The sequence below is a fragment of the Phacochoerus africanus genome, chromosome 8 (assembly GCF_016906955.1).
Source record: "Phacochoerus africanus isolate WHEZ1 chromosome 8, ROS_Pafr_v1, whole genome shotgun sequence".
NCBI lineage: Eukaryota > Metazoa > Chordata > Mammalia > Artiodactyla > Suidae > Phacochoerus > Phacochoerus africanus.
The window spans coordinates 46,788,561-46,813,837 of record NC_062551.1 but is presented as its reverse complement, the minus strand read 5'-3'; the positions used below and the strand labels follow the sequence as shown (position 1 = coordinate 46,813,837).

At 42.9% G+C, this 25,277-nt stretch overlaps 1 protein-coding gene across 1 annotated transcript; it reads left to right on the top strand.

Annotated features, from left to right (window-relative positions):
• The first annotated feature begins 3,516 nt into the window (after positions 1–3,516).
• On the top strand, positions 3,517–24,283 carry LOC125134210 (zinc finger protein 30 homolog). Its single transcript, XM_047793221.1, is given in 9 exon segments — positions 3,517–3,650; positions 7,503–7,527; positions 8,729–8,816; positions 13,499–13,625; positions 16,106–16,204; positions 22,863–23,902; positions 23,904–24,047; positions 24,049–24,151; positions 24,154–24,283. Coding segments are annotated over 7 exon segments (1,593 nt in total). The 5' UTR covers positions 3,517–3,650; positions 7,503–7,527; positions 8,729–8,807; the 3' UTR covers positions 24,225–24,283.
• Positions 24,284–25,277: the final 994 nt, after the last annotated feature.

Sequence of the window (25,277 nt, the reverse complement as noted above, 5' to 3'; positions counted from 1 at the left end):
CTGCTCCCTGGAACAGGATGAGGGTGAGCCCAAGTTTTTATTTTTACTTGGATACGGTCAGGTGTTTCCCGTCAGGAAGCGAGTCATTGAGCATGCGCAGGGATTACAATGAGCGTATAATGTATGATGAGGCTCAGGTTTGCCAGAGGTCCAGATGGTGATTTTAACAAGTTTCAGCCAGATCTTGTTTTCCTCTGTGGTTCCCTTCTTTTGAGGTTTCCTTCTGCAGCTAAAACCTGCACAGTGTGTTTCTATTTGAGGGGAGGGGGCAGGGGCAATGGTTCTAGGGCAACCACTTGGGGAACAGGCTGGAGGATGAGCCAGCCTTTCTTTCCTTAGGTTCCTGACAGCCCAGATGTCTGGGTCTATGCGGGGTTCCTCGCAATGGCTGCTGACCTGGCGGAGAAGCGCAGCTCCACCGGGTACCTCTGTGGAATCGGGTTCCTGGTGGGTGGGAACAGCGTCTGAGGAGAGAGGGCTAGGGGATGACGCCTGGTGAGGCGGGGGATGGGGAGGAGTGCCTGCTCCGAGTGATGGTCCTGTTGTCCAAAAATCCACTGGCCCCCTGAGAGTGGTACCTCCCCTGGACTTGGGCAGAGGAGGCCCATCCCTGGCACCATACTGGCTGGGGTCCCTGCCTGGTCCAGTGCCTTCCAGGAATCTGTCAGCAGCCCCTTCTCCCTGCCTTGTCCCCTCCCTAGGACCCCCTAGCCCATCTCTTCCACACTGCCCCCACCCATCACCCAAACCACTACACTCCCTGGGCCAGGCTGTGGAGGGTGCTACCTCCCCAAGGATGCTCCCTCTCTTTCAGATACATCAGGTGCCCGGCCCCTTCCCCCCGCAGCAGGGCTGCTCATGAATGCTGCTCAGAAGCAGACCAGAACCCCATGCTCCATCGGTGTCCCGCTGACAGAGAGCTGTCCCCTTTGAGAAAGCAGGCAAACCCCATGATGGAACCTGTTGGGTTTGCAGAGGGAGGAATGCACAAGGCCAAGTGGGTAAAGCAAGAGAGATTAAGGCATCAGAGGGGCACGGGCTGAGCTCACCATGGAGGAGCAAGGCTTAGAAAGATCTGTGGCAGGAATCTGTGCTTGGAGTTTATGGTGGGAACTTGTGGCAGGAACAATGAAGAAGGAGGAGGGGAGGGGGAAGGGAGGGGTAGGGGGTTGAGCCCCAGGACAGAGGGCAGTTAATCCCTGTAGGTGGATAATCTATGCAGGCAGTTGTTTTCTGCAGACCATTGTTTCTTGCTGCCCAACCTGAGCACCACATTTTAGCTCCAGGGTGAACAGCCACAGTTGGGGGTAGGGGGTGGGGGTCTGTCTCGTCCTCCTGGGAACCTATCATTCCAGCCTTTTGCTACATGGGGTAGGGGCGATGGTCTTCTGTAGACCATACAGATTCTCTTCTGTAGCTACTTCCTGCTGCCCAGGGCTGACGAGCCCTGTGTGGCTGGACATGGTAGGTACCTGCCACAGAGGATGGAGAGAAAAGAAAAATAAGATTAAACAGAGGTTTGGGATATAGCTGCCATCCTCCACCTGGGTGGGTGGGTATTGCTATATCTATTCCTTGAGGAAGAACCAGAACTCTGTTTCACTGCTGCACTACTCCTCAGGCTGCCAGGGAGCTCTTGAACTACTGTTTCTTGATTGCTTCTCCTTTGTTTCTGCATCCCCTCACCTTTCTGATTACCAATTGTTTGAATCTGCCCTTTGTTCCTTAGGGGAGGTTTAGGAGGCTGAAGCCTTTTTCCTACAAGCCAGAAACAGGGGACAAGAAAAGGCTTTTGTATCCAGGAGGGTCCCACAGCGTCCCGCTTGGTTTCGCTTCTCCTGGCACCATTTCAGTCCAGCCTCCAGAGTGGCATAAACGCAGGAACAACTCCATGCATGGAAACACCAGGACCACACACTCAGGCACACGGGGCACCATGTCAGTCCTTAGCAAACACCACAGGGAGCACCCCTGGGACACTGGCATAGCACAGTCAGGGTCACTATTAAAAGCCTAAGGCTGCAGACATCCCAGAACAACTTGGAATCTTGGCTCCAACCTTTTCATACCAGCCCCGCCTAGTCCTCCCAGTCCCCAGCCCTCTGCGTGCGTGGCCCTAAGAGCCTCGTTGGTCCCCTGAAGAAACCCCCGGGGAACGCTCTCCACCCGCGCACTTGCGCGCTCAGGTCAAGCCACCTTCCAGGAGCCCCGGGCTCTCGGAGCGGGGCGGGGCTCTGGGCCTACGCGAAGTGAGAAGCCAAGAAGAAAGTGAGAAAAGCCAGAATGCATTAGGTTCACTGCTTTTGGACTGCAGTTCCAACAGGGGAGTAGGTCTGGCTCATCCTCGATGGCACCGGTCACTCACTGGGTCACTGCTACGGGCACGGATGGAACCGGCCTGTCGGGGAGCCCGGCTTCCTCGCCGCCCTGCCCCGCGGGGATCTGGTCCCCCTCCGCCTCTCGGAGCCCCTGCTGAGCCGCGAGGGACTTGCCCCGCCCCCTGCGCGCCTGCGCACTCGCGACCGAGAGGCCCTGTCCGGAATTCCGGCGCCGCAGACTTGCGGGCTGGGCGGTGCTCGGCGCCGGGCGCGGTCTGAGGCCGCCGAGGCAGGCTCGGTTGTGGCCGCTGCTTTTCGGGAGAGAACGGGCGCAGGACGGGCCACGTTCTGCGGCCCAGATGCAAGGGTGGGCTCCGGGGCCTCAGCCACGAGGCGTTTCCTCCAGAGCGAGGGCTGGCGGTGCTGAGAGCCGGAGGCGCGGGGTTGAGCACGCGCGGCCGTAATGGGGCGCCGCCCCGGCCTCTTGTGCCTCGAGAGACGTGGAGGTCCTGCGCGCCGCCTTCCTCGGCCCGAGGCCCGGCGTGGAGAAGGGGCCTGAGAGGGAAGTGGGAGGGAGAGCCTCGGAGTGCAAGTCCTCTGCAGCGACGCGGTGGGCCGCCCGGGGGGTGGGCAGTTGTGGTCTCCGAGCTGCGGACACAAATGACCGCGGTCCTGTCGGGTCTGCGTGCGGGCGGCTACGCGTAGCGAGGGTCCAGGGGGTGCGGGGGGTGCGCGTTGACCGAGTCCAGAAAGCCTGCGGTGTAACGAACCCTGCTTTGCTTTCCCAGCCTGTCCGTGTGCAGAAAAGGCCTGTGAAGTGAAGCGACTCGCTGCTGCGCCTCTAAAAGCCCGGTTCTTTGTGAGTTGGTGCTGCTGCTTTGTTTCCGTGAAATGCAGTAGGTTTTCGGGAGAGGGGATTTTTAAATTTCTTTCCCTTGGAATGTCCTGCTTGAGAATGATGTGCTTACTGATATGGGCCTTAGGATTTCTGTACCCAGTTAGAGGCAGGGGCCTGATGTATAGATGCCCCTTTTCTGGTGCCCACTTAATGCAGTTGTACAGTTAACCTTGTGCTAGGCACGCAGTTGCTCTGAGAGCAGTTTTTCCTAAGGATCCTAAGGATGGAAAGAGCCCTGTTGGAAGTTTATGTTTTTGTTTGCATTTTCCTTTTAAATGGCGGCGCTGGCACATGTGGAAGTTCTCTGGCGAAGGATTGAATCCGAGCCACAGCTGGGGCCACGCTGGATCCTTAACCCACCGCCCCAGGCCAGGGACAGCACCGCGCCTCTACAGCAACCTAGTTAAGACCCTGGGATCGTCCATATGCTACCGGTGAGGCCAATAAAAAAGAAAAATTACTATTTAGCAATATGCAAATGGTTATGTAACTCACTCATCCATCTAATGGAATGTTATGCGCTAATAAAAGATTGTTTATAAACAGTTATAAGAAAAACTACATATATAATATAATAGGATGTGTTTATTGTTCTGAATAAAAATTTTTAAGAAACCGTTAGGTTACATATGTATCCTGGACACTCAGGTAAGGATTAATGAGATCTTTTGCCAAGGATTTAATAATTGGTTATTCATTAGGGTGTGGGAGGGGTTAACTCAAATTACTGAGCTTGAGTTCACGTTGTGGCTTAGGGGAATCGAATCCAATTAGTAATCATGACATTGCCGGTTGTATCCTTGGTTTCACTCAGTGGGTTAAGGATCCGGTGTTGGGGTGAGCTGTGGTGTAGGTCGAAGACAAAGCTCTCATACTTCGTTGTTCTGGCTGTGGTATAGGCCTGGTTGCTGTAGCTCCCATTCGACCCCTTGCCTGGAAACCTCCATATGCTGTGAGTATGGCCCCAAAAAAGCAAAAAAAAAAAAAATACTGTGCCACTGCTGTGAAATAAGCATTTTTTTTCTGCTTTGTCTCTTTATTGCATGTGATCCTTTACAGAAGGATTTCTGGGTGTTAATGAAACACAGTATTCAAGGAGTTCCCACTGTGCTGGTATCAGAGGAGTCTTGGGAGTGCTGGGATGCAGGCTCAATCCCTGGACCCACATAGTGGGTTAAGTATCCCAAGTTGCAGCAGCTGCTGCTTGTGTTGCAACTATGACTCCATTCTGATCCCTGGCTCACGAACATGCGTATGCCCGAGGAGTGGCCAAAAAAAAAGAAATACAATATTCAATAAGGGGAAAGAATTATTTTTTTTTAGTCACTTTGATTTCCCTGTTGTTACCACTTTTGTAGGCTTTTTTTTTTTTTTGTCTTTTTAGGGCCACACTTGTGGCATGTGGAGGCTCCCAGGCTAGGGGTCGAATTAGAGCTACAGCTGCCCGCCTACCCCACAGCCACAGCAGTGCAGAATCCGAGCCCCGCCTGAGGCTTACACTACAGCTTACAGCAATGAGGGATCCTGAGCAAGGCTAGGGATCGAACCTGCATCTTCATGGATGCTAGTCAGGCTCACTTTCGCAGAGCCACAGCAGGAACTCCTGCAGGCTGATTTAATCACACTTTAGTTGATGACTATGAGGTACACCATCTTCCCAAATCATTAAAAAATTAATGGGAATAACAACAACAAAAAACCCACTTCTGATGATGGACTTAATGCAAGCTTGTGAAATATTTACTAACTAAAGAACCTAAAGGAGAAGAAAATTAAAATTCTCTACAGCCCCAATATCCAGAAATAATCACTATTTAGAGCATATTCTTCCCCCAATTTTTTTTTCTTTTTTTGCTTTTTCTAGCACCGCTCCCACGGCATATGGAGGTTCCCAGGCTAGGGGTCGAATCGGAGCTGTAGCTGCCAGCCTACGCCACAGCCACATGGGATCTGAGCTGCGTCTGCAACCTACACCACAGCTCACGGCAACACTGGATCCCTAACCCACTGAGCAAGGCCAGGGACCGAACCCGAAACCTCATGGCTCTTAGGTTCATTAACCACTGCACCACGACGGGAACTCCCACTAAATATTTTTATAAGCATTTGTGGTTTTGTATATGGTTTTATTTCAGAATAGTATAACATTAATTGAAAATTTTAAACCAAGGTTGGTCTCTAGTTCTTAGAAGCAACACTGAGTAGTTATGTTGTGAGCCACACAGGAAGTCCTCTAGTTGCTAGTTTTCGAGAGGAATTCAGTACTGTCATGGGTTGTTGTAGTACCCTCATGAAAGTATAGAGAAAGGTGAAATCCCAGTGATCCCCTTTTGGTTTGAGAAATCTTACAAATATTTATAATTCTTAAGATGTAGATAGTAATTAATTTGAGAAACTTAATCCAAAATTTTAAAATTTCAGAATTGAAATATTTAGAGATTCTCTCCATCTGTTGATGTGTCTATTTCATTTTAATGGGTTAAATAGTCTAATCTTTTTTTGGGGAGGGGAGTTCCCGTCCCAACTAGGATCCATGAAGATGTGGGTTCGATCCCTGGCCTTGCTCAGTGGGTTAAGGATCCGGCATTGCCATGAGCTGTGGTGTAGGTCACAGATGTGGCTGTGGAGTAGGCCGGCAGCTGTAGCTCTGTTTCAACCCCTTAGTCTGGGAACCTCCATATGCCACAGGTACGGCCCTAAAAAAGCCAAAAAAAAAAAAAAGATTTAAGAAATCAGAAAAAAATTATTTAACCTCAGAGAAGAGGACTTAGGCAAGGAACTCAGTCTAATTATACAACATAGCTCAGTTGGTAATGGTACTTACATGGTCATAATAATAGAAACTAAATATCCATTTACCCTGAAATAGAACAAAACCATATTAGAAGGCTAGGGAGATGCAACCATGTATATGTTGGGTGGATACAAGATAGATAAAACTCCACTGTTCCATAGTAGGAAGTCAACAGATAATGGCTAAAGCTGAAAATTCAGAAGTAGCAATATTAGCATGTTATTTGAATCTATGGTGTTTAAATACCAAAAGAAACATCTGAAAGAGGTAAAAATTGTTGCCTGTAGACTTGAAAGATGGGGGTGGGAAAGTACCAGGGATGGAATTGTTGGGGCTTTTGTGATAAACCTTGTAGAGCTGTTTTTAATGTATGTCCAGGTATAAGAGATATGTATTTTAAAATTTTTGATTAAAACGATTAAGAGACTCTAGAGAAGAACAAAATAAAGATCACCTGGGATACCATCCAGTGGAGGTAACAACATTGTCTTCCAAGTCCATTCACAGACTGTTTTATGCACATGCATCTAAATATATATGCATATGGATGTAGTTTTCCTGCCAAAAATAGAATCACACTACAATACTATTTTCTAACTTTTCTTCTTCCAGCAACGTCTATGACATCTTCTTTAGCATCTTTCTATGACATCAAATAAGAGTTTTCCCTTTATATTCAGTGGGTGTTTAGTTTTCTGTTGTGTGAATGCATAATTTATTTAACCTCATTGAAAGATATTTAGCTTCCTTCTGTCATTTTTGTCCCATTATAACCATTTCCCACATATCATCTCATTCTTTCCATTTCCCCACAGCCTTAGAAATATGAGATATTATCAATTTTCAAAATCCTCTAGTCCAGTTCCTTTAAATGCGACTCCTTATTTGCTAGTGATGTTTTTCTTGTTTGTACTGGCTTAATCTGTGGTCAAATGTAGTGTACAGAGGGAAAGGCCAAGTATCTTTGTATAAAATACACAGACACAGCATCACACCATGGGGCCCACAAGAAGGGCAGAGGAGACAACACTGTTCCCTGGGAAGAGCAGCTTTAACCCCAGGAAGGGGTTCTCTGGGCAGAAGGCTGGGTAGCCAGGAGCTTTAGTGAGTTTTAACTAGTTGGCTATTTCTACTTTCTAGAGAATTATTTTATTTATTTATTTATTTATTTGTCTTTTGTCTTTTTTGTTGTTGTTGTTGTTGCTATTTCTTGGTCCACTCCCGCAGCATATGGAGGTTCGCAGGCTAGGGGTTGAATCGGAGCTGCAGCCACCAGCCTACGCCAGAGCCACAGCAACGTGGGATCCGAGCCGCACCTGCAACCTACACCACAGCTCACGGCATCGCCGGATCCTTAACCCACTGAGCAAGGGCAGGGACCGAACCCGCAACCTCATGGTTACTAGTCGGATTCGTTAACCACTGTGCCACGACGGGAACTCCTCTAGAGAATTATTTGTACTCAGGTTTTCTCAAATTTATTTTTCCCCAGCCTGGATACCAAGAGAATTGTGTTGGTAAGTGAGATCATGTAAGCAGTATTGATGATTCTTTTTTTTTTTTCCTCTGCTTTTTAGGGCCGCAAGTGCAGCATATGGAGGTTCCCAGGCTAGGGGTCGAATTGGAACTACAGCTGCTGGCCTGCACCACAGCCACAGCAACTCGGGATCCTGGCCCTGTCTTCGACCTACACTACAGCTCAGGGCAATGCCAGATCCTTTAACCCACTGAGCGAAGCCAGGTATCGAACCTGCGTCCTTATGGATCTTAGTTAGATTTGTTACCGCTGAGTCATGAAGGGAACTCCTGTATTGAGGATTCATAATAGGAACGTTGAGCTCTGAGGATTCTGGGAAAGGTAGCTTGATGGAAGGGCTCCCAGTGTGCAGGTATAGCTTTGCCATTATAAAGACTGCCGGGCATGGTCTGTGCAAGTAGTTCTCAAATTGTGGCATTTGGACCAGCAGCATCAATATCAACTTTTTTGAAATACAAATTCTCAAGCCCAACCCTAGACCTAGTAATGCCAAGCGCGTTAGGAATGGGGCCCTGCAGACCATACTTTAATAGGCTTTCCAGCTGATTCTGATGCCTGCAGAGTTTGATGGCCAAACTTGCTCATTATGATCACCTGGGAAAGGTTTAAAGGTTTAAAAATCCTGATTCCCAGGCTATACTCTATATTAATTAAATGAGAATGTTTGAGTGATGGGAGTCAGGCCATCAGAATATTTTAAAAATCTGCTGGTGATTCCAATGGGTAGCAAGGCTTGGGAATTTCTAGTCTGTATTCTTTTTGTCTTAGGGTTAGGGAGGCAAGCCAGATTCCTGTATCTCAGAAGGAAGTTCTGGTTTAGATGGGGTAGCCACTTAGCAGCTGGGAAGGTTGGCATGAGGGTAGATGGATCTGGACTGCGTATTCTCAGATCCAGATCAGCCTCCCTGGGGTGGGGGACTAACTAGAGTCTCTTCTGCTGGAATGTCTGGCTGTGTGCTTCCATGCAGGAGAGTCTGCTCTAGGTCTGTCCTTGTACAATGATTTTCCTGTGATTTGGGGAGGGCATATATTTGTCCAAACTACCTCTTAGCTTTCATAATGTGTCTGTATGTTGTGGGGGTGGAGGGGTATGGCATATTAGAATTGGAGAAGTTGTGTGAGTTTTTAAAATTGGGGAGCTGAGGCGATTTTGTTCTTATGGCTTCAAACTCTTCCCCCAGCTCTTGACTTCTGTGGACTCTGCTTCTGCAGTAAATGACTCTTGGGAAAAATTAACCAGTTCTTGGCAACTCTGAAATCATGGCTCATGTAAGTTGATATTTCTCTCTATTTGAAATGCTGTAATTTTTTTCAGGTTATGGGAACATCCTCATTAGTTACCCTGAGACTTCCTAAAAGACCCCTATCCAACAACTTCGTCCTAGCTGCTCCCGTTCTAGTCAAGGATGGAGCCAGACAGCCTAGCCCTTCCTGTGGTACCCACTCTTCTCCATCCAGGTCCATGTTTGAGCTGACCACATTACTCAGTGTCTCCTGTGTGTTCAGTCTTTGTCCAGAGCAGAAATGAAGTCCCTAGAGGGAGACAGCTGATATGAGACTCTCAGAACTAGAGAACACTTTAGAGCAACACTATCCAATATTAAAAGTATAAAATTACAGAGTTCCTGTCGTGGCTCAGCGGTTAACAAATCTGACCAGCATCCATGAGGACACAGGTTTGATCCCTGGCCTTGCTCAGTGGGTTAAGGTCCAGCGTTGTTGTGAGCTGTGGTGTAGCCCGCAGACACGGCTCAGATCCTAGGTTGCTGTGGCTGTGGTGTAGGCCGGCAGCTGTAGCTCTGATTCAACCCCTAGCCTGGGAACCTCCATGTGCTGCCGGTATAGCCCTAAAAAGCCACAAAAAAAGTATAAAATTTATCCTTCTTAGCACATGAGACCTTATATCAATTTCATTAAAAGTATAGAATAGTAATTTTTTTTGGTCACCCCTGTGGCATATGGAATGTCCCAGGCCAGGGATCAAACCTGTACCACAGCAGCAACTGGTGCTGGCGCAGTGACCATGCTGGATCCTTGACTGGCTGCGTCATAGGAGAACACCCTAGAATGATAATTTTTTTTTCTAAGTTAGAATAATAGGTGTTCCCATTGTTGCTCAGTGGATTAAGAGCCCGACTGGTATCCATGAAGATGTGGGTTCTATCCCTGGCCTCTCAGTGGGTTAAGGATCTGGTGTTGCTGTGAGCTGTGGTGTAGGTGGCAGACACAGCTGAGATCTGGCATGGCTGTGGCTGTAGTAGGCAGCTGCAGCTGTGATTCAGCCCTGGCCTGGGAACCTCCATATGTCACTAAAAAATAAAAAGTTAGAATAATATGCAAGGCACATACATAAACTTTTTAGTAGTCACATTTTAAATGTAAAAAGAAATATGCAATTAATTTTAATATTTTATTTAACCCAGTATAGCCAAAATATCATTATTTCAAAGTGTAACTAATTCAAAAATTATTAAAGTATTTTACATTATTTTTTCTTTCTAAAGTCTTCAATATGTGGTGTGTATTTTATTATGGCATATCTAAATTTGTTACTAACTACAGTTCATGTGCTCAGTAACCACATGTGTCTAAGATAGCATACTGGACATTACAGCTTTAGAAATTTCATGTAACCTAAATTGTAAATATAATTTAATATTTTTAAAAGTATAGAAATTTCTATGGGGAGTTCCCGTCGTGGTGCAGTGGTTAGCGAATCCGACTAGGAACCATGAGGTTGCGGGTTTGGTCCCTGCCCTTGCTCAGTGGGTTAAGGATCTGGCATTGCCTTCAGCTGTGGTGTAGGTTGCAGACGCGGCTCGAATTTGACCCCAGCCTGGGAACCTCCATGTGCCGTGGGAGCAGCCCTAGAAATGGCGGGAAAAAAAAAAAAGACAAAAATAAATAAATAAAAATAAAAGTATAGAAATTTCTAAATAAAATCACTAAGTCCAACATATCTATAAAATGGACTAATTTTTAGTAAATTTAAGATATTCAATAAAGGGGAGTTCCTGTCATGGCGCAGCAGAAGGGAATCGGACTAGTATCCATGAGGATGCATGTTCGATCCATGGCCTCACTCAGTGGGTTAAGGATCCAGCATTGCTGTAAGCTGTAGGTTGCAGATGAGGCTGGGATCCCACGTTACTGTAGGCCAGCAGCAGTAGCCCCAATTCAACCACTAGCCTGGGAACTTCCATATGCTGTGGGTGTGGACCTAAAAAGCAAAAAAGAAAAAAAAAATTAATAAAGGATTTGTTATAAGGGGAAATGCTAATGATATAGATAGTGATGAAATATATATTGATAGTTTGGAAGAAATTCTTTAGTTTTATGCAAACTGTGTTTTTTAAAAATAGAGATTTTGGAAGTTCCTTTGTGGCACAGTGGGCTAAGTATTTGGCATTGCCACAGCTGTGGCTCAGGTTGTGGCTGTGGTGCGGGTTCAATCCCTAGCCCAGGATCTTCCACATACTATAGGAATGGCAAAAAAAAAAAAGAGATTTTATGGTTCATTTGGACAAAAAATTCCATTATTTTTTTTTTTATATAATCCTTAAAGGAAAAGTGATTAGAGTAAATCACATTTATTGAGAAATTTTTTAAGCTTGTTGCAGGCAGTATTCTTATGGCCACTATTTCAATGGTGAAATTCTTTTTCTTTTCTGTCTTTTTAGGGCCACACCCACAGCATATCAAAAATCCCAGGCTAGGGGTCAAATCGGAGCTACAGCTACCGGCCTACGCCACAGCCACAGCAATGCCAGATCCGAGCCGCATTTGCAACCTATACCACAGCTCACAGCAATGCCAGATCCTTAACCCACTGAATGAGGCCTGGGATCCAATCTGCAACCTCATGGCTCCTAGTGAGATTCGTTTCTGCTGCACCATGACGGGGACTCCGTATACCATATCTTCTTAAGCCAGTCTTCTGAAGATTTGAGCTTGAGTTGTTTCCATGTCTAGGCTATTACAAATAGAGCTCTATGAACATTGGGATGCATGTATCTTTTCAAATTTTCAAGTTTTCATTTTCTACAGATATATATCCAGGAGTAGGATTCTTGGATCATATGGTAGCTCTATTTTTTTTTATTTTTTAATTTTTTTTTGTCTTTTTGCCTTTTCTGGGGTTACTCCTGCGGCATATGGAGGTTCCCAGGCTAGGGGTCTAATTGGAGCTGTAGCCACCGGCCTATGCCAGAGCCACAGCAATGCGGGATCCGAGCCACCTCTGCAACCTACATCGCAGCTCACAGCAACGCTGAATCCTTAACCCACTGAGCAAGGCCAGGGATCGAACCCGCAACCTCATGGTTCCTAGTCGGATTCGTTGACCACTGAGCCACAATGGGAACTCTGGTAGCTCTGTATTTACTTTTTTAGGTTTGGTTTTGTTTTTGTTTTTGTTTTTGTTTTTTGGTCTGTCTTAGGGCCATATCCCTGCCATGTGGAAGTTCACAGGCTAGGGGTCAAATCAGAGCTGCAGCTGCTGGCCTACACCATGGCAACATGGGGATCAGAGCCACATCTGCAACCTATGCTGCAGCTTGCAGCAACACCAGATCTTTAACCCATTGAGATCCCCAGGGATCGAACCTATATCCTCATGGATACCTAGTCAGGTTCTTAACGTTGCTGAGCCACAGTGGAAACTCCTCTATTTTAGTGTTTTAAGGAGCCTCCAGTCTGTTTTACATAATGGCTGCACCAGTTCACATTATCACCAACAGTGTAGGAAGGTTCCCTTTTCTCCATATCCTTTCCAGCATTTATTTGTAGACTTTTTGATGATGGCCATTCTGACCTGTATGAGGTGATATCTCATTGTGGTTTCGATTAGCTTTCTCTAATAATTACTGATGTTGAGCATCTTTTCATGTCCCTCTTGGCCATTTGGAAAAATGTCTATTAAGATCTTCTGCCCATTTTTTAATTGGGTTTTTTGTTTTTTGGTATTGAGTTGTATGAGCTGTTTTTATACTTTGGATATTAATCCCTTTTTGTTTTGTTTCTTTTTGTGCCCATCAACAAAAGATTGATGGTTTCCTTTACTGTGCAAAAGTCCCATTTGTTTTTGTTTGTTTGTTTTTCCTTTCTCTTTTTTCTTTTTTTTTTGTCTTTTGTCTTTTTTGTTGTTGTTGTTGTTGTTGCTATTTCTTGGGCCGCTCCCTCGGCATATGGAGGTTCCCAGGCTAGGGGTCGAATCGGAGCTGTAGCCACCGACCTACGCCAGAGCCATAGCCACGCCAGATCTGAGCCTCGTCCGTGACCTACACCACAGCTCACGGCAACGCCGGATCATTAACCCACTGAGCAAGGGCAGGGACCGAACCCGCAACCTCATGGTTCCTAGTCGGATTCGTTAACCACTGCGCCACAACGGGAACTCCTCCTTTCTCTTTTTTCTCTTTTGGCCACCCCACGACACATGGAGTTCTTGGCCAGGGATTGAATCTGAGTTGCAGCTGTGACCTATGCTGCAGTTGCAACAACACTGGATCCTTAACCTACTGTGCCACTCCAGGGATCAAACCTGCATCCCAGCACTCCAGAGATAATGCTGATCCTGTTGTGCCACAGTGCCAACTCCAGTCCCATGTGTTTATTTTTACTTTTATTTTGCCTTGGGAGACTGATCTAAGAAAATATTGCTATGATTTAATGAAACTCTGAAGTAATTACCTGACCATATCTGGAAATAAGTAAAATTAGGTATCCCATAGTATATAGGAAGTTTTGTGTATAGCAGTGGTAAGCAAATCATAGCTTATAAATCAGATTCAACCCATGGTCTGTTTTTGTAGAACCTATCAGTTAATTACTTTTTGAAAGAATTGTTTATAAAAAAAAAGTGGGAAGGAAGTACAAGTAGAGACAATAGGTGGCATGTGGCCCTTTACAGAAATAAACTTGACAAATAATACATGGGTTTGTCGTTTCAGGATTTGGTGATGTTCAGAGATGTGACTGTAGACTTTTCTCAGGAAGAGTGGGAATGCCTGAACTCAAATCAGAGGAATCTGTACAGAGATGTGATCTTAGAGAACTATAGCAACTTGGTGTCACTGGGTAAGTTTATCTGTGTCAAATAATTGAGAAACTCACATGACTGAATTTCAGGGCTCTCTTTCTGAAAACTAGCTGCATATCTGCTCTGTAGTTTGTGAAGAGGCACCTCCAGCTATTAAACAGCCCTTTAGCTTCCCCTGTAATTCAGTGACCTTTACATTTTCCTTCGCCTTTTTTCTAATTGCTTCTCTTTGATAGTTGGATATAATTCTTAGACACTGAGAGCAAAACCATTTTTCTTCTTTTTTTTTTTTTTTTTTTGCTTTTTCTAGGGCCGCACCCTCGGCATGTGGGGGTTCCCAGGCTAGGGGTCGAATGGGAGCTGTAGCCGCTGGCCTATGCCAGAGCCACAGCAATGCGGGATCCGAGCTGCGTCTGCGACCTACACCACAGCTCACAGCAATGCCGGATCCTTAACCAACTGAGCAAGGCCAGGGATCGAACCCACAACCTCATGGTTCCTAGTCAGATTCATTAACCACTGCGTCACGACGGGAACTCCTCCAAAACCATTTTCTTCTTACCTTTTTTTTTTTTTTTTTTAAGCAAGAGTTGCAATGTTTATTTTAGGTTCTCTCTCTCTTTTTTTCTTTTTTCTTTTTTTGCCACGCAGGCGGGACGTGGAAGTTCCTGGGCCAGGGATCGAACCTATACCACATAGCAAAAACCCTAGCCCCAGTGGTGAGAACGTATGAGCCTCAACTCACTAGGCCATCAGAGAACTCCCAGCAAAACCATTTTCACTGAAAACTATTTTCCTACTGCTGTATATGGTCTGTTATCCATCAACTTACCAGAAATGTGAGTAAGAAGACAGAGGTATCTGGCTCTACATACCTGTTGAAAAAGCTTATTCAGTGGGTTAAATCAATAGTTAAAACTCAAGTGGAGGAGTTCCCGGTGTGGCTTAGTGGAAGTACATCTGGCTAGCATCCATAAGGACCCAGGTTTGATCCCTGGCCTTGCTTAAGGGTTAAGGACTCAGCGTTGCCGTGAGTTGTGGTGTAGGTTGTAGATGTGGCTCGGATCTGATGTTGGCTGTGGCTGTGGCTTAGGCCAGCGGCTACAGCTCTGATTCGACCCCTAGCCTGGGAACCTCCATATGCCTCACATGCAGCCCTAAAAAGACAGAAAAAGAAAAAAAAAAGAAAACTCAAGTGGACACATTCAGTTTACTATGACAAATATATTGTCTTTTAATTAATTTATGATTAAAAGTTCAAAATTTATGAACGTTGCTTCTAACATTGGATGAATATATTGGCAAGAAACTAAATATTTTCCTCTTAGTAAAATATGTTTAAAAAGCAAAAATAGAGTTCCCATCATGGCTCAGTGGTTAACGAATCCAGCTAGGAACCATGAGGTTTCGGGTTCGATCCCTGGCCTTTCTTAGTGGTTAAGGATCTGGCGTTGCTGTGAGCTGTGGTGTAGGTTGAAGACGTAGCTCAGATCCTGAGTTGCTGTGGCTGTGGTATAGGCCGGCAGCTGTAGTTCTGATTCAGCCCCTAGCCTGGGAACCTCCATATGCTGCAGATACAGCCCTAGAAAAGACAAAAAGACATAAAAAGCAAAAAATAGCACTTTATAAACATAATGTACTAGCCACTCATTCAAGAACTTTTAAGTCAAACCTCACAACAATCCTATGAGTATTTATTTTATACGTTATTGCATATTATTACTTACCTATGGGTATATATTACTGTTTTTCCAACTGAGAAAACTGAGGCTGTGGTGACTCAGGTGACAGAGGCATAATTTGAAACCAGTGCTCTCAGTGATTACTTTCTTAAGAGATAGATCCTGGGGAGTTCCCGTCGTGGCGCAGTGGTTAACAAATCTGACTAGGAACCATGAGGTTGCGGGTTCGGTCTCTGGCCTTGCTCAGTGGTTTAAGGATCCAGTGTTGCCGTGAGCTGTGGTGTAAGTTGCAGACTCGGCTTGGATCCCGCGTTGCTGTGGCTCTGGCGTAGGCCGGTGGCTGCAGCTCCGATTCGACCCCCTAGCCTGGGAACCTCCATATGCCGCAGGAAGCAGCCCAAGAAATAGCAAAAAGACCAAAAAAAAAAAAAAAAAGAGATAGAGCCTGTATGAGTTGACAATTAAAATAAGGTAATAATGGAGTTCCTGTTGTGGGGTAGTGGGTCCACGATCTGACTTGTCTCTGTGGAGGTGCTGATGTGATCCCCCACCTGGGACAGTGGGTTAAGGTTCTGGTGTTTGCTGCAGCTGTGGCATGGGTCACAGCTCCAGCTTGGATTCGATCCCTGGCCCGGGAATTTCCCTATGCTGCAGGTGAGGCCGAAAAAGAAAAAAAAAAAAATAAGGCAATATTCCTACTTCTCTGTTCTTGTGATTCCTTGTGATCCTAAAATAATTCTAATATGAATGTTTTTCAGTTCCCTTACTCTTCTTTGTTCTGAAGGCTTGGCCAAGTATATCCTTTCTAAATTATGTTCCATTATGTTTTTTTCAAGGAGGCTGTTCCATTTCTAAGCCAGATGTAATTACTCTGCTAGAGCAAGGGAAAGAACCCTGGATGGTTGTGAGGGATGAGAAAAGAAGATGGAGCCTAGGTAAGTGCCAATCAGGATGAGACAAGCTGTTCATGGCAGGGCATATCCCTGCTGGCTGGGAAGGAAACACACCCCTTAGATGTTGATTATGAAGGAAGGACCTGACACCTGGGAAGAAAACTTAGATCTCAGCATGAACCACCAAAGGCATTTCATCTATCCTTCCACTTACTACTTCTTTGTTCACTCTCCTATTTCCTTCTCATTTCGGTGGGGGAGAGCTTTCTCCCCCAGTGACTAACATTTCCTTGTACTTTGCATCTCATTCCTTTCTGGCTTATCTTTTGTCTTTTTGTATATACCTCTTCACTGCCTTCTCTTCATGGAGTTCACGTTGTAGTAGGGAAATCATGTAATAAACAAATACACAAATGGATTGCTAAATATTGTATTGTGAAGTGATTAAGTATTTTGAAGGAAAGTGAATAGGATAAGAATATAGAGAATTATGAGGTGTGAGTGAGGTAATTTTAGATAGGGCGGTCAGAGAAGAGAAACCAACTGGAAGAGGCTCTTCACGTTGTCAAAGATGGAATCATTTGAGCATCTGTGTACATAACAGCAGTATACTGCAACATATAAAATATGCTTAATTTTATAAATTGTTAATGATACAGATTGTTCATCATTGGAAACTACTAGAGAAATAACTTATTTAGAAAGCATAAATTTAGGAGGTCACTTCGTGGCTCAGTGGAAATGAAGCTGACTAGCATCCATGGGGATGCCGGTTCAATCCCTGGCCTCACTTAGTGGGTTAAGGATCCAGCATTGCCATGAGCTGTGGCGTAGGTGGAAGATACAGCTTGGATCTGGCATTGCTGTGGTGTGTGCCGGTGGCTACAGCTCTGATTTGACCCTAGCCTGGGAATCTCCATATGCCATGGGTGTGGCCCTAAAAAGATAAAAATAAAAAAAAGAAAGAAATGAAATGAAAAGAACGCGTACATTTAGAGGAAAAGAAGCATTTACCCTGCCTTCCTTGTAAGAACTGTAGCAATAGGTAGTAGATGGAGGGATGTTTTTCTTAATAAAATTACTCAGTGAATAAATGAAGAATGAGAGGATAGCACCCTTTTAGAACCCATAGTGAGCTACTGGATTTAGGCCCTGAACATCAATGCTGATAACATCACAGAAATAGACAATCAGGCACTATATTTCTTCTAATCAAAGGATGTCATATCGCCATGAGGTGGGCCTAAGTATGATGGAACTTCTAAAGCCATCCTGTTTGGGGAAGTTTATTTGAGGAAGACAGAGGGACATAGAGTCAGCAAAATTCAGAATATGAGAAATGCTATAGGGTCAAAACCAGTTCTTCAACAAATAAATTGAAGGGAAATCGGAAGATAGCAGGAGAACCTATAGGTTTAGACCTGAAGGATATGTCAACTACTTGTACATTATGAACTTGGTTTGGGTCATTTATTTTTTAAGTTTAAATTTAATGTGTGAGATAGGTGGAAGTGTGAGCGCTGATTTTTGATGTTCTTAATTACTGTTCAGTTTTTCAGGTTTGGATAATGGTATTATGATTTTTTAAAGCCTTTTAGAGATAAATCTTTGAGGCGAATTACAGAAATTAATATATGAGATTTACTTCAAAAAAAAAGTGAGGAGAATGAATTAAGGTCTGCATGGGCCACTATTGGGCTTGGTTGATGGTTGTTGAAGTTGGTTCGTAGATACATGGCCCTACTATATTCTTACTATTCTACTTTGTGTATGTTAGAAATGCTTTGTAATAAAATTTTGTTTTAAAGTTATCAGGAGATAAAAGGAAAGGAAAAGGTGAGGTCAGGCAGTGGTGAAAATAAATGTATATGATTCTTTTTGGAGGAATTTTGCCATAAAATCAGATACATGGGAGACAGGGTAAAGTATTTTAGGATGTGAGGTATTAGAATGTGTTTGTAAACTAAAGGGAATGATTTCAAAGAGAAAAATAAAAATTGATGGAGAGAGAGGATAATTTTGTAAGCCATGACTTTCAATAAATGAGTAGGAGTCAGCCAACTTACGAAGGAAAATCGATGCATATGAGGAGAATATGGAGACAGGTTGGTTGGATAATGTGTTGAAGGGGAGAAGAACATTTTTCTTTCAATTGCTCTGATTCCTTGATGAAATTAGCAGGAAAGTTATCGGCAGAATGTGAGGATTATTTGGAATAAAGTATGAATTATTCAATACTTGATCAATTTTGATTTTTAGAAGTACAATTATGTGGTTGTAGGGTTTTAACATTTGCAGATCTCTTGATACATAACCTCTGGTGTTAATGTGACTAAAACTGCCTCTGTCATAAATATTCTGTATCCATATCATCTTAAATCAGCACAAGATATTGAAGACATCATATCTCAGGAAACAAATTAACATTGTGACCAGGTAATTTGCTCCTTATTTTTATTTTTTTATTTTTTTTGTCTTTTTGCCATTTCTTGGGCCTCTCCAGCTGCATATGGAGGTTCCCAGGCTAGGGGTCTAATCGGAGCTATAGCTGCCAGCCTACACCAGAGCCACGGCAACATGGGATCCAAGCCGCATCTGCGACCTACACCACAGCTCACGGGCAACACTGGATCCTTAACTCACTGAGCAAGGCCAGGGATCAAACCTGCAACCTCATGGTTCCTAGTCGGATCATTTCCACTGCACCACAAGGGAAACTGCCATCCATGGGTTTTAAAAAATAAATATATACAACGGTGCTACATGATTTGAGGTTGTTTGAATCTTTGGTTACAGAACTATGGGTATGTAGGGCCCACTGTAAAGTTATACACAGATTTTCAATAGTGGGAGATATTGGCCCTTCTAACCCCCATGTTCAAGGGTCAACTGTAGTATAGTCTCCTAGATAGGAATGTTCAGCATGCCAAGATCTTAATCCGGCATGTCACTTAGGGGAGGAAGTCATATAAGAGAATCTCAGGTTCACTGTATCCACACTGGAATGTTATGTTTGTTCTTTAAGTTAAAACCTTCAGATTTTATAAGTTTGTAACTACTTCTACTTTGTTTTTTATGAGTGAATATGAACATTTTGCCCTAAGTTTTTTTATACTTTTATTTATTTTGTGCACTGTCTGCTCACTTCCTTTATTGCATTACTGTTTCCATTGTTTAACATTTCTTATACTGGTTTATATGGGCTTTTATGCTGTGCACACGTTCTCATTATTCTTACAACTGGGCTTTCAGTTTTGATTTTGACTACAACTTTCCTTTAGATCAATGGTTTTTAATTGTATTTTGCAAGTAAATCCTTTGAAATTACCATTTTAGTAACAGTTATACCTTTTAAGCTGTCTACTTATTTACTCCTGCTGTTACTTAGTTATTGTTCATTTACATGTCATTTATATCTTATTTGTCATAATGAAGCCTTAAACTTTTTTTCCCAAAATTTTTTACAAAATTGCCATAATTTTATATTGCTTTCTTGAATAGGGAGATAGAGACAGGCAGATAGGTGGGGGAGGGGGAGAGGGAAAGAGAGGGCAAAAGAGAAGTAAGGGTCAGAAAAAGGGAGAGAGATGGAGGGGATATGGAAGGAGGGAAAAAGACACACAGATTTCATAGTAGTATTTTCTGTGCACTCATTTGTCTCTGCTCACAAATAACCCACCTCATTGTTGCCTTTTAACATCTTTTTAGTATATCCTTTTTAAGGGAAACTTATTGACTTCCCATTGTGGCTCAGTAGGTTAAGAACCCGACTAATATCCTTGGGGATGTGGATTTGATCCCTGGCCTTGCTCAGTGGGTTAAGGATCTGGCATTGCTGTGAGCTGCAGCATAGGATACAGATGCAGTTTGGATCTGGTGTTGCTGTGGCATAGGCCTGCAGCTGCAGTTCCGATTCAAACCCCTAGCCTGGGAACTTCATATGCTGCAGGTGCAGCCCTAAAAAAAATAATTAATTAATTTAAAAAATCATAAAGTAACTATTGAGGGGTTCCTGCTGTGGCAAAGTAGGTTAAGTATCTGACATTGACTCTCTGGCAGGGCAGGTTCAATACCCAGCCTGGCACAGAGGGTTAAGGATCTGGTGTTGCCACAGCTGTGGCTCAGATTCAGCCCCTGGCCAGGGAGCTTCCATAGGCTGCAAGTGCAGCCAAAAAGAGGGGGAGAAAAAGTAAATTTATTGAAATAAAAATAGGTACCAAAAATGGAAAAATCATAATATGCAGCTTACCGAATTTTCACAAAGTGATAACAGCCATCTAATCACACGGTTTCAGAAACAGAGCTTTTACTAGGGATATCAGAAGCTCCCTCTTAACTTTTTTCCAGTCATTCTTTGCTATCAAAGTTAACTACTAGCCTGACTTTTAGCAAGTCCACAGATTAATTTTACTGCTCTTGAAAAAATGGAATAATATATATTTTGTCTGACTTTGCTCATCATTATGCTTGTGAGAATTATCCATGTTGTGTGTACTTGCACATTATTCATTCTCATTGCTGTACAATTCATACTCTTATAATTCGTTGTTGTTACTGTGTTTGTAAGCATACATCTTAATTTACCTTGTCATTGTTCTGTTGATGAACAATTGGATTCTTTCCAGTTTGGGCATATTAAAGATAATGTTGCTGTGTTGTAGATGGTTTTTTAAACACCTTTTTCTTTTTGAAAAATTTTGAACTCTTAGCAACAATATTGAGAAAATATACATTTGAGAAAACATCTGTCCTTGTTCAGAATTTTATTAGCATGTTACTGTTTTATAAACCTGTTGTTATTGCTGAAAAATCAATAATATACTTTCTTGGAGCACACAATTGGCATTGGCTTATGCAGACTTTAGGATGAATATAGGAAAGGGCATAAAGAAACAAAACAGGTTGAGTATTTGTAATATATGTGTGTAGTTATATAAACATAAATGATAAATAAGTGGAACCTTTCATAACCTTGGTTGTGCAAGTGAAGTTCACTCACAACTATGCAGAGTAGAGAATGAGCTGAATTGAAGATATTTGCATGTGAAAGTAGAGAGGCAGTTGGAGGGATAATCAGGTGTAGAGAAAATTTTCCATTTATGTATTTGATTGAGATTGATTAGATGTGCCTTTGTTTCTCTATAGGAAGTGACAAAAAAAGAATAATACTGTGTAAGATTAGGGGCAAGGCAACATACACATTTTTACTATTTACTAATTATAGAAATGTAATAATTAATAGTTACTGTGTGCTATATGTTTGTTATTCAGTGATAAGTGAAAGATCGTTTCTGCCCTTGGGGAGGTTTAAGGTAAGACAACAAAGAGAATTAAAAAATGAGAAAATTGGAGTTCCTGCTGTGTCACAGAGGATTAAGGATCCAGTGGTGTCTCTGTAGCAGCACAGTTTTGATCCCTGCCTGGCGCAGTGGGTTAAGGATCCAGTGTTACCGCAGCTGTGGCTAAGATTCAGTCCCTGGCCCATGAACTTCCGCATGCTGTGGGTGTGGCTCAAAAAGAAAAAAGAAAAAAGAAAAAAAAAAAAACCCTGGTATAATTAATGAATATATAACAACAAAATTGAAAAAAGTTTTAAGCAAGGAACAAGTTACTGAGATAGAAAATAAAGGATAAAAATTAGGTGAAGTCAGCACAGATAGTTTTTCTGATTTTTTTTGTGTGTCTCTTTATCTTTTAGTTCTGCACCCACGGCATATGGAGGTTCCCAGGCTATGGGTCGAATTGGAACTGTAGTTGCCAGCCTATGCCACAGCCACAGAAATGCAGCACTTGGAGTTCCCGTCGTGGCGCAGTGGTTAGCGAATCCGACTAGGAACCATGAGGTTGAGGGTTCGGTCCATGCCCTTGCTGAGCGGGTTAACGATCCGGCGTTGCCGTGAACTGTGGTGTAGATTGCAGACGCGGCTAGGATCCTGTGTTGCTGTGGCTCTGGTGTAGGCCAGGGGCTAAGCTCCGATTAGACCCCTAGCCTGGGAACCTCCATATACCTCAGGAGCGGCCCAAAAAATAGCAAAAAAAAAAAAAAAAAAGGCAGGATTTGAGCCGTGTCTGTGACCTACACCGTGGCTCACGGCAATGCCACATACTTCACCCACTGAGCAAGGCCAGAGATCAAACCCAGGTCCTCGTGGATACTTGTCAGATTCGTTACCATTGAGCCACAATGGGAGCTCCATTTTTCTGATTTTTATCATGAGCCCTTAAAGAATGAAAAGAACCCAAAATGTGGAGACGAAGTCAGTTTTCCCAAGAGATTTAATTGCCAGTAAAAAGCTCTAAGAAATGGAAAGATTGTAACACATTCTAGGATCTGAAAGGAGGCAAGTGTGGCAGAGATAAAGGGTGCAAAGAGAGCAGTGGTTTGAGATGAAATCTCTTGGTAAACAAAGGCCATATTATTCATAGTAAGGCGTTTGTACTTTATTCTTATTTTAAAAAAAGAGAAATCATTAAAAAGTTTAGGTGAAGATCTCAGACTTTATCTGTTTCCACATCATTTTCTTTACTTCTCTTGGCTTTTTTCAAATTACATGATTATTTTAGAAGGTTGCTCCCCTCCTAGCATGTTTACTTCTACTGGGCTTTTTTTTTTTTTTCCTCCTATTATGAAGTTATTTGCTTCTTTGTTTACTTTTTCTAGAATAAGAAAATAGTGTGTGTTTATCTTGTTTTCTTTCAGATTTGGAATCCAGATATGACACTAGAAAGTTATTTCAAGTAAAGGATATTTGTGAAATGAATTTATCTCAGTGGGAGATAATGGAAAGAATTAGAAGTTGTGGACTTGAAGACTCCTTTTTTAGGAAAGATTGTGGATATAAAAATTTTGAGGGACAAGAGGCATATTTCAGGCAAGTGAAAAAAACCACCTCTGAAAAAATGACCAAGAACAGAAAACGTACATCTCTTCCTCTGTATCAGAGAATTCACAATAGAGAGAAACCCTATGAATGTGGGGATTGTGGGAAGGCTTTTAGAGTTCGCCAACAACTTACTTTCCATCAGAGAATTCATACTGGTGAGAAACCCTATGAATGTAAAGACTGTGGAAAAGCCTTTAGACAGTGTGCCCACCTTAGTCGACATCAGAGAATTCATGCTTCTGACAAACTCCTTGAATGTAAAAGATGTGGAAAGATATTTACGTGTGGTGCAGATCTTCGTGTACATCAGAGAATTCATATTGGTGAGAAGCCCTATGTGTGTAAGGAATGTGGGAAGGCTTTTAGAGTCCGAGGACAACTTAATCTCCATCAAAGGATTCATACTGGTGAGAAACCCTATGAATGTAAGGAATGTGGGAAGACCTTTCGACAATATGCACACCTTACTCGACATCAAAGACTTAATATTGCTGAGAAGTGCTATGAATGCAAGGAATGTGGACAGGCTTTTCTGTGTAGTACAGGCCTGAGAGTACATCACAAACTTCACACTGGCGAGAAACCCTATGACTGTAAAGAATGTGGAAAGGCCTTCAGAGTGCGGCAGCAACTTACTCTTCATCAGAGAATTCACACTGGGGAGAAACCCTATGATTGCAAGGAATGTGGGAAGACCTTTAGTCGTGCCTATCACCTAACTCTCCATCAGAGAATTCATACTGGTGAGAACCTTATGAATGTAAGGAATGTCAAGAAGTTCTTTCGTCGTTACTCAGAACTTATTTTCACATCAGGGTATCATATTGGAGAGAAACCCTATGATTGTAAGGAATGTGGGGAAAGCCTTCAGACTGTTTTCACAGCTTACTCAACATCAGAGTATTCATTTTGGTGAGAAACCTTATACGTGTAAGGAATGCGAAAAGACTTTTAGACTTCTCTCCCAACTTACTCAACATCAGAGTATTCATACTGGTGAGAAAACCTTATGACTGTAAGGAATGTGGAAAGGCCTTTCGACTTCATTCATCACTTATTCAACATCAGAGAATTCATTCTGGTGAGAAACCATACAAATGTAAGGAATTAAGAAGGCATTTAGACAACATTCACACCTTACTTACCATCAGCGAGTTCATAATGTTACTAAATTATGAGAAAGCCATCTACGTGAAATTTGTCTTAAGGAGCATTAGAAAATAAATTCTAAAAAGTGTTTTGGATGTAGGAATCACTTTTGCTTCATGTTCACAATTAATATAAGAGGTTTTATTTAAAAGAGAAGTTTAATAAATATGTAGATATATTCATCACCATTCAAACTCAGTTCAACTTTAGGGGATTCATCCCAGAAAGAAGCTCTCTTCGGGGAGTGAATGTGGAAAAGCTTTTGATTACCTGTTACCACCTCTATTCTTTCATCTCTACAGTATACCTCTGGGGGTTGCCAGCACACCATCTCATTTTGGAAATGATAAATACAGGGAAAGAAAAGTCATTTACCCTGCATTTACTGTATAAACTGTATTTTAAGGCAACTAGAAGTTGATGAGGGTAAAGTTCTTAGAGAATTTTACAACACATAGTAAAACAATGGATCTAAGCACAAGTCTCAGTAGAAGTTTAAGGCACTTAGGTGAACGGTGGATATGAACTTCGTAGTGAATAGATCAGGTTAACAACATCTGAACCCACTGATCAATTTTAATCTCATCAAAATAGGACAAAAGGTTTTATGCTTCCTAATAAGATATAATAAGACATACCATTGCCAAAAATTTGTACTGAATCTAAGGATCAAGATCCCAGTTTAGAGAAAATTTGGGAAACAGAAGAACAAATTACATGATACACACCAAAAATCAGACAAATCTAAAATCTAAAGTGTGTATTTACAAGAATAATGACTCAGCTTCTCAACCAATAACATGGCACTGAAAAAGGGAGGTGGAACTCTTAGACATTAAAAGAGTCCTAAGAGATGTATCAATGAAATGCAGTGAATGAGTGGTTCTTATTTAGATCGCAAGTCAACCAATTAAAAAGACTTTTATGACAGTTGGGGAAATTGGACTATTGACAGTATTGGATAATTTTAAGAAATTATGTTCTTGTTAGATGTGGTAATAACATTGTGTTTATGTAAAAGTGTCTTAGAGATAAATTAGGAAGTTTATACACATAAGATATGTCTGGAATTACCTTTAAGA